Source organism: Leuresthes tenuis, unplaced genomic scaffold (genome assembly GCF_036924035.1).
Source record: "Leuresthes tenuis unplaced genomic scaffold, fLeuTen1.0.hap1 SCAF_16, whole genome shotgun sequence".
In the NCBI taxonomy this organism is placed as follows: domain Eukaryota; kingdom Metazoa; phylum Chordata; class Actinopteri; order Atheriniformes; family Atherinopsidae; genus Leuresthes; species Leuresthes tenuis.
The window spans coordinates 1628565-1641150 of record NW_027325370.1 but is presented as its reverse complement, the minus strand read 5'-3'; the positions used below and the strand labels follow the sequence as shown (position 1 = coordinate 1641150).

At 43.7% G+C, this 12586-nt stretch overlaps 1 protein-coding gene across 1 annotated transcript in view; it reads right to left on the bottom strand.

Moving 5' to 3' along the window:
- Positions 1–12586, bottom strand: part of LOC140271772 (myosin-7B-like) — a 36276-nt gene that overhangs the window by 20320 nt on the left and 3370 nt on the right. The window contains exons 4-19 of the mRNA XM_072367069.1: positions 12036–12179; positions 11797–11953; positions 11405–11432; positions 9970–10063; positions 9801–9893; positions 9651–9714; positions 8024–8122; positions 4668–4771; positions 4450–4588; positions 3669–3787; positions 3438–3587; positions 1929–2099; positions 1675–1854; positions 787–919; positions 617–693; positions 449–536 (exon numbers count right to left, since the gene is read on the bottom strand). Coding sequence (XP_072223170.1) covers positions 449–536; positions 617–693; positions 787–919; positions 1675–1854; positions 1929–2099; positions 3438–3587; positions 3669–3787; positions 4450–4588; positions 4668–4771; positions 8024–8122; positions 9651–9714; positions 9801–9893; positions 9970–10063; positions 11405–11432; positions 11797–11953; positions 12036–12179 — 1840 coding nt within the window. The remainder of the gene's footprint in view (positions 1–448; positions 537–616; positions 694–786; positions 920–1674; positions 1855–1928; positions 2100–3437; positions 3588–3668; positions 3788–4449; positions 4589–4667; positions 4772–8023; positions 8123–9650; positions 9715–9800; positions 9894–9969; positions 10064–11404; positions 11433–11796; positions 11954–12035; positions 12180–12586) is intronic.

Genomic DNA, 12586 nt, shown 5'->3' with positions numbered 1-12586 from the left:
CACAGCTGAACAGATGTCACAACTTATTTATCTGTGAGAAGATCTGATCCACCTCAGCTTGAAGCCAATAAAAGCAGAAAGATCTGTTACAACCGTGGCCATCAGCCTCCCTTATTGCATGCATCATGGCAGCTTTTACTCTTAAACAACATGAATCAGGCCAGCAGGGAGTCTCAGATAAGCTGTTAAAGTCCTGGTTAATTTGCTGTTTTATGAGTTTAACATTTTAGGTTCTGAGGACGTTCACTTTTCTTATGAACCAGTGGAAGGACGACAGTATAAAACCACAGAAGTGTTCAAATAAAGGCAAAGAAATGCTCATTTTACTCTTACATTTCACTTTCTGGGCGACATAATCATTATTTAACCACATCAGCCCTTTAAATCACCTGAAAAACTGTCACACATTTGACTGTGAGACAGGTTGGGATTAAGTGATGCTTTTTACCTGGAATCTTGCCTTCGTTGGGGATGATGCAGCGGACAAAATGAGGCTGCGTGCTGCGGAGGTTCGCCATCAGCTTATTGAGATTTTCCTGCAATTAAACAAAGAATTGAGAGCTCATCGTTTTCCACGGCTTCACGCTGTCCTGCAGCATCTTTCGGTTGAACTCACCTTGTGCAGCTGTGAAACTGTCTGGAAAGAAGCTGCTTTCTTCTTCCTCTGTTTGATTTCACCCTTCGGATCACCAGCTAAAACAACCACAGACAACACACATTCAACCCATTCACCCAACTGTCTTTATCGATGTTTGTGGTGTTGGGAGCTTTTACTCATTTAGTTACCCAAATCTGAGTTGATGTAGTTCTCAAAGAGTCCAGCAATCAGTTTGTTGGAGGATTTCTGGAAGAGGGCCACCACTGTCTCATTCAGAGGATCTCTGTTCTTGTCCAGCCAGCCTGTGATGTTGTACGGGACCTGCCACCCACAGCAGTCAGACTTTACGTTAGATACAGAACAACTGGGTTCATCATAAGTTACACTCCAATGTGACATTTATCTTGGTTGAATTCAACTGTTAAGAGAACAAGTCTTTGTATCTGAATCATCAAACTTTATGTTAATCACTAAGCATTCAATGTGGTGTTCCTCAAGGCTCTAGTTTGGGGCCTCCTCTTTTCACGATACGAGCTAAAGTCATGAAAGAAAACAAATGACTTGTTATAGTTATAAAAGTTTCGGTCATGCTGTGGGAGCAGGATAAGTTAGGTACAGACCCCCATCAAACAACATTTACCAGCTCCGGCTGGTGTTTCCAAGCCAGATGGGGTACAATCTCTGCAGTTTAGGGTGGGTTTAGGGACTGGATAGTTAGTGGTATGATTGCCACCTTTCATGTGGGTGACCTGGGTTCAAATCACCTGCATGAAAGGTATTACCTCCAGTAGGGGTCCTTGGGAAATGCCCCCTTACCCTATCTGCCTACCTGTAAGTCGCTTTGGATAAAAGCATAAACAAACTTTTCTACCATTTGAATGTGCCAGGGAATCCTCTTCTGAAAGACCCCTAAAAACCTCCAATAAAAGACCTTCAATGGACTGAAAGACGCCCAAAAGGATCCAGTCCCCATGAGATATCAAAGCAACCAGGTAGTTTTTCTGGCTTGGATCCATCAATGTGTAAATGTCTACGTAAACGCTCCAAAATTCAACCCTTAAGTGTCTGATACCCACCACTCCGGCATAGTGCACCACCTCAAATTGCGTCTCATATTTGCGCTTTTTGTCAGGCCGCGGTCGCTGGAAGTTTGGAGACTTCCCCAGATGGTGGTCATACAGTTTGGTCTTAAAGCTGTTGTCCGTGGCCTTGGGGAACATGCACTCCTCCTCCATGATGGACAGAATACCCATCGGCTTGACATGGAAACAAAGGTTAATCAACTTGATTTGTTAACCTGCCATAAGATTTGTATCTCAGGCAAACTCACCTTCTCTATGAGGTCTATGCAGGACTGTAAGTCCAAACCAAAGTCTATGAAGGTCCATTCTATCCCTTCGGTCTTGTACTCCTCCTGCTCCAGGATGAACATGTGATGGTTGAAGTACTGCTGCAGCTTCTCGTTGGTGAAGTTGATGCACAGCTGCTCAAAGCTATTTAACTATGGGAAAAGATGGGAAACGACATGTTTTGGGCTGTATCTCTAAAGCAGGGTTGATGCAATATTATCAAAACAGTGAAATCGTGGAACTCCAATTCCAGGAAAAAGAAGATAAACTCTGACATTTTCTTATATGAATCAAAAAACCTGAGAAATGAACTTTAAGAACTGTGAGTTTGATAATCTTGATCTTCTTGGACTGTAGAAACACTGCTGGCGATGCATTGAATGACCAACATGGTCAAAAACAGCAAAGGACAAACTAAAGCATCCTGATTGATGTTAATTCCTTGGAAATATATATTTTTTAAATGTACTGCTCATTGAAATTGGTGGAAATGAATTAAAAACAATGCAAGCGTTGTATTTTAAACTGTTAACTTATTTTCCGTTCCATATCTTGTCATTTCCTGTTTTATTTTGAAATCACTAACTGTCTCCTCTTGTTTCAGGTATCTTGCCCTTCCTCCCGTGTCAGACGTCTAATTGTCTTCCCTGATTCCCAAAGTGTTTCCACCTGTTCTTGGTCCCTCATGTGTTCAAATAGTCTGCCTTTCCCTTGTCTTGTGCCAGTATGTTGCCTCATTTTGAGCATCATTACCAGCCACTTGTCTCGTCTTGTCCCTTGAACCCACAGATTCCTCGAGCCTGCAGTGAGCGACTCTCCTGCAGTGGATCTTCTTTTGTAATTTATTCTTGTTCCATAGCCTTAGTTTATTTATGGTAACGGTAAGTTTCACAGCTTTGTTTTTCCTCCATTTTCAAGGAGTGATTTTTCGTTGTTACCATTCCTAGTCGCCTCCGTTAAAGGAGAGCTTTTAGTTAAAGTTAAAGTTTCATAAAGCCTCTGTTTCATTAACAGTGCGCCTTTTGTTTTATTCCGCCTCATTTCGAGAGCGAGTCTTTGCTTTAAGTGTTCATAGCTTTTCTGTTTACCTCCCAGTTGGGAGAGATTTTATGTTTTGTTAACTTTCATAGCTGCGCTCCTTCTCCACCTTAGATAAGGAGGAGAGCGTTTAGGAGTTTTATATATATTTATCCTTTCTTTTGCGCTGCCGGGAGATCGCCCTGCAGTGCCGAGATCTGCTGTGTTTATTTATTTAAATAAAACCCTCTTGTAACCGCAGGACCCTGCATCTGCATCCTGAATCCCTCTGGTAATCTGACACAAATGACCTGAGCTTCCACTGAAGGCCAAGATGACCTGAACGTTTTGACCTTGAAGAGAAGCGGGACGCCTAGTTGTCAGTGCATCCTGTGCAGATGGCTCCAGTTGATCATTTTATCATTCATAATTTAAATATATACAGCATTAAAGGGTGATCTTATTGAATTTACCTCAAAGATCTCAAAGCCAGCGATGTCGAGAACTCCAATGAAGTATTGTCGAGGCAGAGCCGTATATAAGGACAGGTTGATGCGACCCACGAGCCACTTAAACATGCGGTCATAGATGGCTTTGGCCAGGGCCGCCACTGCGTAGCTCACCTGTAATCAGACACAAAATGATCTGTCCTTGTGCTGTTTGTCTGTTTTAGACAACGTGGTGCTCTGTGATGGATTAAATACCTGCTCTACAGTCTGTCCTTTAACAATCAGCTCGTTTCCAACTTTGACTCTGGGGTTCAGCAGGCCTTTCAGCAGCTCGGCAGAGCTGATGCCCATCAGATAAGCTACCTTATCCACACCTTAACACACAACACAGAGACTCATGAAATATTAAACCATGAAATTTAAAAAGAGGGAGCCAGATTCACTATTTCTTAGCAGTTTCCTGGTGGTTCCAATAGCTATTAGGCCATAAATTGTCCAAATAGAGTCACTTTTGGCTCCAAAATAACCAAGACTGTATTTCCCAAGTACTGAGTTTGAGGCTTGTGGATTATGTCAGTGTTTCTGTTTCAGTATTTATCAGACGCTTTTATCCAAAGCGACTTACAAATGAAGATATAACAGCTATATAAAAAGCTAACAATAAACTACATAGAACAGGGATGTCAAACTCCGGTCCTCAAGGGCCGCTGTCCTGCAGGTTTTAGATGTTTCCCTGCTTCAACGCACCTGCGGTATGTATATATATAAATTCGTGGGCTTGGGTTTGAGTGGCTGCCTTTAAATGACGCACTAAATATCAGTGTTTAACATATTCTTCCTCCTGCTCTGCACCTTTCCAGCAACAAAAACATTAGCTTAATACTCATAAGTAGCCCAAACAGCTTATTTCCATCAAACAATCTCTTGAAAAGGAGCTGCTGTGAAATTAGTTTGATGTGATGTTTTGCAAACTGGCAAATGATGTCCAAAAAGATGTAATTTTCTGATAAAAAAAACAGTTTTAAATGTGTTGTACTCTCTGTGCCGTCGGCCTCCGCCTGCTCTTCTCTCTGTTTCTTCTTGAACTTCATGTTGCCGAAGTGCATGATGGCTCCAACGATTTTGTAGCAGCCGTACTTTTCCTCCGGCGTGAAGCCCAGCGTGTCCATGGCGTGCTGCCCTCAAACATAGAGAGGACAGTTGGTTTGCAGTCACACTGCAGGTAAGAGTTAAGGATGCAGATGGGCCTCTTACGTCAGTGAGATTCAGCTCCTCCCCGTCGTTGATGCCCTCCACCTTGGTCACTCCCTGGGAGCAGAAGTGGTAGTCGTAGGGGTTGGTGGTCACCAGCAGCATGTCTGCAGCACATTAAATATTCATCAACATGAAAACAGACAGGATGCATCCATAATTATGACTGAACTCAGTGATTCTCAGACGCTGGGCTCCAGTTCCTGATCCACTGATTTAATATCCACATGATCTAAATGTCTGCTCAAGCTGCTGCCCCCGCGACCCGACCCCCGGATAAGCGGCAGATGATGGATGGATGGATGGATGATCTAAATGTGAATAATAACTAAATTAGATTTAATTATTTTTCTTTAGTGGGTTTCATTTGCATAAGTTTGTTGTTTTTTACAGGTTTCATTGTATAGCCTGATTTGGTTCCCTATTTATCTGTTAGTTTAAGTATTTTTGCTCAGCGTTCACACTGAGCAGCATGTTGTATTAGTGGTCTCCATATATCCGAGTTCACCTGAATGCAGCACGGAAAGGGCTGCAGAGCGGAAACCAGGTGAGTCGGTGTCCGTTAATGGATTTGAACAGGTGCAGATGCGGCCCCACACAGTTAAAGTCGGCACTCTTCAGTGAATGATGGCGGTAAACGTGTATTTTTGAGGGTTTTACAGCCGTGTGGCAGGTTTGATCAGAGGTGCGTCCCTCAGCGTTTGTTTCAACCGCGGAATTTAATCTCATTAACATTATTTTAGCGGTATTATCTGGATATGGAGCAGTTGGTCGCCCTGAAGAGAACAAACAAAGATAAATAACGTGAATCAAATGCATTTTATCGACCTGTGTGTTTCTGTTGTTTAATATCCCACAAGTGTGTGCCTTTAGCACTCAGTTGTGAGCCTTTAGCACTCGGTTGTGAGCCTTTAGCACTCGGTTGTGAGCCTTTAGCACTCGGTTGTGAGCCTTTAGCACTCGGTTGTGAGCCTTTAGCACTCGGTTGTGGTGCCTTTAGCACTCGGTTGTGTCTGTAGCACTGGGTTGTGGTGCCTTTAGCACTGGGTTGTGTGCCTTTAGCACTCAGTTATGTGCCTTTAGCACTCAGTTATGTGCCTTTAGCACTCGGTTATGTGCCTTTAGCACTCGGTTATGTGCCTTTAGCACTCGGTTGTGAGCCTTTAGCACTCGGTTGTGAGCCTTTAGCACTCGGTTGTGAGCCTTTAGCACTCGGTTGTGAGCCTTTAGCACTCGGTTGTGAGCCTTTAGCACTCGGTTGTGAGCCTTTAGCACTCGGTTGTGAGCCTTTAGCACTCGGTTGTGAGCCTTTAGCACTCGGTTGTGAGCCTTTAGCACTCGGTTGTGGTGCCTTTAGCACTCGGTTGTGTCTGTAGCACTGGGTTGTGGTGCCTTTAGCACTCGGTTGTGGTGCCTTTAGCACTCGGTTGTGGTGCCTTTAGCACTCAGTTATGAGCCTTTAGCACTCGGTTGTGGTGCCTTTAGCACTCGGTTGTGGTGCCTTTAGCACTCGGTTGTGGTGCCTTTAGCACTCGGTTGTGGTGCCTTTAGCACTCGGTTGTGGTGCCTTTAGCACTCGGTTGTGTCTGTAGCACTGGGTTGTGGTGCCTTTAGCACTCGGTTGTGGTGCCTTTAGCACTCGGTTGTGTGCCTTTAGCACTCAGTTATGTGCCTTTAGCACTCAGTTATGTGCCTTTAGCACTCGGTTATGTGCCTTTAGCACTCGATTATGTGCCTTTAGCACTCGATTATGTGCCTTTAGCACTCGGTTGTGGTGCCTTTAGCACTCGGTTGTGGTGCCTTTAGCACTCGGTTGTGGTGCCTTTAGCACTCGGTTGTGGTGCCTTTAGCACTCGGTTGTGGTGCCTTTAGCACTCGGTTGTGGTGCCTTTAGCACTCGGTTGTGGTGCCTTTAGCACTCGGTTGTGGTGCCTTTAGCACTCGGTTGTGGTGCCTTTAGCACTCGGTTGTGGTGCCTTTAGCACTCGGTTGTGGTGCCTTTAGCACTCGGTTGTGAGCTTTTAGCACTCGGTTGTGTCTGTAGCAGTTGGTTGTGGTGCCTTTTGCAGTTGGTTGTGGTGCCTTTAGCACTCGGTTGTGGTGCCTTTTGCAGTTGGTTGTGGTGCCTTTAGCACTCGGTTGTGGTGCCTTTAGCACTCGGTTGTGGTGCCTTTAGCACTCGGTTGTGAGCCTTTAGCACTCGGTTGTGTGCATTTAGCACTCGGTTGTGTCTGTAGCAGTTGGTTGTGGTGCCTTTAGCACTGGGTTGTGTGCCTTTAGCACTGGGTTGTGTGCCTTTAGCACTGGGTTGTGTGCCTTAAACACACTGGTTGTGTGTCTGTAGCACTCGGTTGTGGTGCCTTTTGCAGTTGGTTATGTGGTGTAAGAGTTTGAGTTCATTTGAATGGCCTTCCTGCTCCAGTAGGTTTACTCTACATTGTGTGAATTTCAGATGCTGGAGCTCAGGTTAGTGTTTAAACTTTTAAAGCATTCTAGGCTTGTAGGGAGCTTTAGGGTGCAGTACCACTCACGGCCACCGGAGGCTCCAAAGTATGTGTGGCCAGAGCAGACTCCGACTCCAAAAGTCTCAACTAATCATGAAATAAAAGGCCAGTTAATTTAGTCCAAGTCACATTTACATCTGGCTCCAAAAACATAAAGAAGGGTTTGAACAAATGTTGACTTCGAGGCTTCAAAGCGATAGTCTAACCAAAAGGCTCACAACCCGCCGCTTGTACTTCTTCTGCCGCCGGAAGCTGCCAGAGAAGCCGGAAGCGGCAAAATGGGCGGGGCTTATATGTATAGCAACTAGTGTATATATATATATATAATCAATCCATCCATACATCGGTTCCCTCTTTCACCGTGGATCGTACTCTTGGCAGCCTTCTTTGTGTTTGCGCTCTGCCGTTTTCCGTTTTTTTTCCGCCTTTTTTTTCGCCTTTTTTCCGCCTTCGGAATCCAGATCGGCCCTAATTGGCTGTCGTCGCGTCGCGTCACTGCTCATTTGCATAAAGTTGAGCCTTTCTCAACTCTTGAAGCTCACAACGCCGGCCGCTCATCGACGCCAGCTTACATTGAAAATGAACGGCAGCTGGCCGCTCACGACGCTTTTGGTGTGAGCCCCCGGTTACAATCTGTTCCGTCTGTATCCTTATGTATTACAGTTGCTGCGTTCACTGTTTTATGTCAGTAGGAAGCTTAATATTTCCAGTTTTTGGTGGCAACATAGAGACGATTAGCATAATTATTTTGGGTTGCGTTGCTGATTTATGAACGAGGCTGAATGCTAGTTTAAAGTTGATCATATTTCTATCCGAGCATGTGATTGGACAGCTTGTGCTGGCAGGTGTAGTTACCTTGCAGCTCTGGTTTGTGGCTGGACAGAATCTGGTAGTAGATGTGGTAACTTCTCTCTCCAGGCTGCTGAAACACAACTCTGGACTTTTCAAGAAGATCTGAGAACCAACAAACACAAAACCACACTTAGTGGAGAGCATTAATACTGTGACTGTTCTTCTATCTGACTCCAAGGTGTGAGTGCAGCACATTTTTACCTCAGTGATCAGACAGAACAGCCTTTGAATTGACTGGTTTGACTGTTTTATGGTCTCTGCATGCTTTAACCAGGCTGTAGCATGATGCTACCATGTGAAAAACATGTGGAACAATCTGACATGTGGGCTCCTTTTGCTTGTGTTTGTGCTGTCGGCTTCATGGTGGAGTGAAGCTAACTTTCAGCTATAATTAATGTCCAGTGTTGTTGTCTCTGGTTTTCACTTATTTCTTCTTCTTCTTCATTGTTTTTCACCTTCCTGTCCAAGCTAACTTTCAACTATACTTAATGTCCAATGTTGTTGTCTCTGGTTTTCACTTGTTTATTTCTTCTTCTTCATTGTTTTTCCCCTTCCTGTCCAAGCTAACTTTCAACTATACTTAATGTCCAATGTTGTTGTCTCTGGTTTTCACTTATTTCTTCTTCTTCTTCGTTGTTTTTCACCTTCCTGTCCAAGCTAACTTTCAGCTATACTTAATGTCCAATGTTGTTGTCTCTGGTTTTCACTTATTTCTTCTTCTTCGTTGTTTTTCCCCTTCCTGTCCAAGCTAACTTTCAGCTATACTTAATGTCCAATGTTGTTGTCTCTGGTTTTCACTTATTTCTTCTTCTTCATTGTTTTTCCCCTTCCTGTCCAAGCTAACTTTCAACTATACTTAATGTCCAGTGTTGTTGTCTCTGGTTTTCACTTATTTCTTCTTCATTGTTTTTCACCTTCCTGTCCAAGCTAACTTTCAACTATACTTAATGTCCAGTGTTGTTGTCTCTGGTTTTCACTTATTTCTTCTTCATTGTTTTTCACCTTCCTGTCCAAGCTAACTTTCAACTATAATTAATGTCCAATGTTGTTGTCTCTGGTTTTCACTTATTTCTTCTTCTTCTTCATTGTTTTTCCCCTTCCTGTCCAAGCTAACTTTCAGCTATAATTAATGTCCAATGTTGTTGTCTCTGGTTTTCACTTATTTCTTCTTCTTCTTCATTGTTTTTCCCCTTCCTGTCCAAGCTAACTTTCAACTATAATTAATGTCCAGTGTTGTTGTCTCTGGTTTTCACTTATTTCTTCTTCTTCATTGTTTTTCCCCTTCCTGTCCAAGCTAACTTTCAACTATACTTAATGTCCAATGTTGTTGTCTCTGGTTTTCACTTGTTTATTTCTTCTTCTTCGTTGTTTTTCACCTTCCTGTCCAAGCTAACTTTCACCGAGCACTGATTAGATGTTCTTATCCAGCATGAAGTTGGTCTGAGTCTGCTTCCAACAACTCCAGGTACCATTGGGCTTCATGTGGTCACTCGACCAATTAAACTAGTCATAATGTTTTGGCTCATCGGTACACAACTCTCTAACACACACAGAGCAGCGTAGCATAGCTGTACAATTCAACACAAATCTGCAAGCAAGAGTTGTTCTAGAGAATCTGAAAGCAACTCACAGATGTCGATGTCCGCAGATGCCAACTTCCCAGACGGCCCGAAATGAATCCTGATGAACTTTCCCTGAAACATGCGAGCACAGACCCACACTGACACAAAAACTCCAGTCAAAACCGTCTCAGATCAGCCGTTGGACCGGCTTTACTCACAAAGCGAGAGGAGTTGTCATTGCGGATGGTTTTAGCGTTACCGAAGGCCTCCATGGCTGGGTTTGCTTCAATGATCTGATCCTCCAAGGAGCCCTGAATTCACACCAAGAAGAGGAGCTCATGGACTCCAGCCACACGACCAATATCCATGAAAAGACAAAAAACTTACCCCTTTTTTCACATTTTCCCCCAGAGCAGCGACGATGGCAAAGTACTGTATCACTCTCTTGGTGTTGACAGTTTTCCCTGCTCCTGACTCACCGCTGAGGGGACGAAAATGAGGAGAAACTTAAGGAACTCTGTTCGGATTTCCAAAAACAAAGACTGTCCTAAATGTGCAAAGGGCTCCTACGCAGTCCTGGAAAGTGTGGAATTAGGTTTAGTGTTTTCCAGCTCTGGATTAGAGGGAAAACATTTGTGTTTCAGGTGATTTAGGTGACATGTGGGCTCCTTTTGCTTGTTTGTGCTGTCGGCTTCATGGTGGAGTGAAGCTAACTTTCAACTATAATTAATGTCCAGTGTTGTTGTCTCTGGTTTTCAACTGTTTCAACTAAAATAATATCTTATTTTGCTCTGAAAAAGATAAGAATCAGAATTACTTGATTAAGCAAATGAAGAACTTTTCACATAAGACTATAAAAAATGGACTATGAAGGCATCTCTTGGTGTTTTAACCGATGCATCTTTGTTTCTGCGACAACATGCTTAGTTTTACCTAAAATCCGCACACCTGAACAACTTAAAACAGTGTTTTGCTCTTTGGCTCCACCTGCAGTTGCAGGATGTAACACCACTGTTATAAAAGCAAACCTCTGTGTGAGCCCTGCATGTTTAAAGCTATAAACGTGGGATTTGCCCTCATTAAAAGCCCTTATAATTGACCTTAAAGTGTTGTGGTGCAGGGCCGGAAACCAAAGTGTTGAACTGCGGTGTCTCAGCCCCAGGACAGTTTTAGGTCCAGGAATGAGTCAGAAACACATAATTTAAGGGTTCAAACTTCTCTTCTAAGAGTGCGATGAACTGAAGAACATTTTTCCCTCTAATGGTAAAGGTTGTGGATCCGTCCGGGTCCTGCCAACATGCTGAAGCGTATCTGAACAGGACATTGAGCCCAAATGAGCTTGAATAATGTGTAGAAACTCGAGTAAATGGACAGCCAGGGTGACACTGTTGCACCACATTATGGTTAAGGTTCTGAATGGTGGGCCGGGACCAGAAGTAATGGGACAGGGACCCTTCACCTGGCCTTCACATGCACCCTGATGTCTGCTATAACCTCAGAGCAGGTCTCCAGGGTTGTGGCCGAAGAGCAAAGACACTCTTTTAAATTGCTTCACTTTTCAGAACAGGAGGCAGTCTGGATTTGGACCTTTTCCCTCATGTTTGCACTTTCATTCACCGGCTCTGGTACTTGGGTAACAGATTTAATGTGTAGATAATTAGAAAATTCAACATATTCCGAGTGTCTGGAAGCAGGCAGGCCTTCGGCAGGGCTTCAGTTCACATATCCAAACACAATCTGAAAGTTAATCCTCTCCAATGATTTTATTTTGTGAAATTAAAGTCAATGAATAGTTTTAAATGCAGACAGAAGTCAGACTTACGTGATGAGCATCGACTGGTTCTCACCATCTGTTGAAGAAAATGAATCCAGGTGAATAAAACAATCCGGTAAATTGAATTTAAATGAGCTGCAGGATGGAACCGAGATCAGATAAACTGATGTCTGCCTTATTTTCTGTAGGTATTTAACAGGAAAACAGAGGTCCTTATACAGAGCCTTGTTGTACGCCACAAGTGTAAAATCAGGTTAAAAAGAGCAGCTGCTGAACCAGAGAAACACAAACTCATTTTAAGACTTGAAGGAACCAGATGAACATTTTTAAATTGCATCTGGATGTAGAGCCTGAGAATTAAAAGCTTTTTCTTTCATTCTGGTTCACCCAAATATCCTCAGGAAGCAGGAAGTTGCTGCCAGGGGTCAAAGGTGACTCACTCTGCAGCAGGTCAGTGTAGGCGTTGTCAGCGACGGCGTAGATGTGGGGCGGCATGTCTGTGCGACGCCTTCCTTTGTAGGCTGCTACCACCTCGGTGGAGTACACTGGCAGCCATTTGTAGGGATTGACTGTCACACAGAACAGGCCGGAGTACGTCTGACACAAACACAGATTCAGAAAGGATGAAAACAGCTGCAGAACATCTGGTGCTCAGATGTTCTGCGTGTCCGATACTAACATAGATCATCCACATGCTGTATCTCCTCCTCAGGTTGAAGAGCACAGAGGCTTCGTTTAGGTGAGTCAACATGGCCATGTCCTCTATCATGTCAAACTTAGGAGGGTTCGTTGGCTGCAGGTCGTCTTCCTTTACAATCAGAAACTGAAACACACAGAACTGCAGGTTAAATCAGGGTTAATATTAACCGTCGTCTTCCTTTACAATCAGAAACTGAGACACACACAGAACTGCAGGTTAAATCAGGGTTAATATTAACCGTCGTCTTCCTTTACAATCAGAAACTGAAACACACAGAACTGCAGGTTAAATCAGGGTTAATATTAACCGTCGTCTTCCTTTACAATCAGAAACTGAAACACACAGAACTGCAGGTTAAATCAGGGTTAATATTAACCGTCGTCTTCCTTTACAATCAGAAACTGAAACACACAGAACTGCAGGTTAAATCAGGGTTAATATTAACCGGCCTCAGCGTTTCAGTCAGCCAGTGTTAGGTTTGATGCCTGAAATCCAGAATCAGCTGGCATTCCTTTGCAAATTACAGCTAA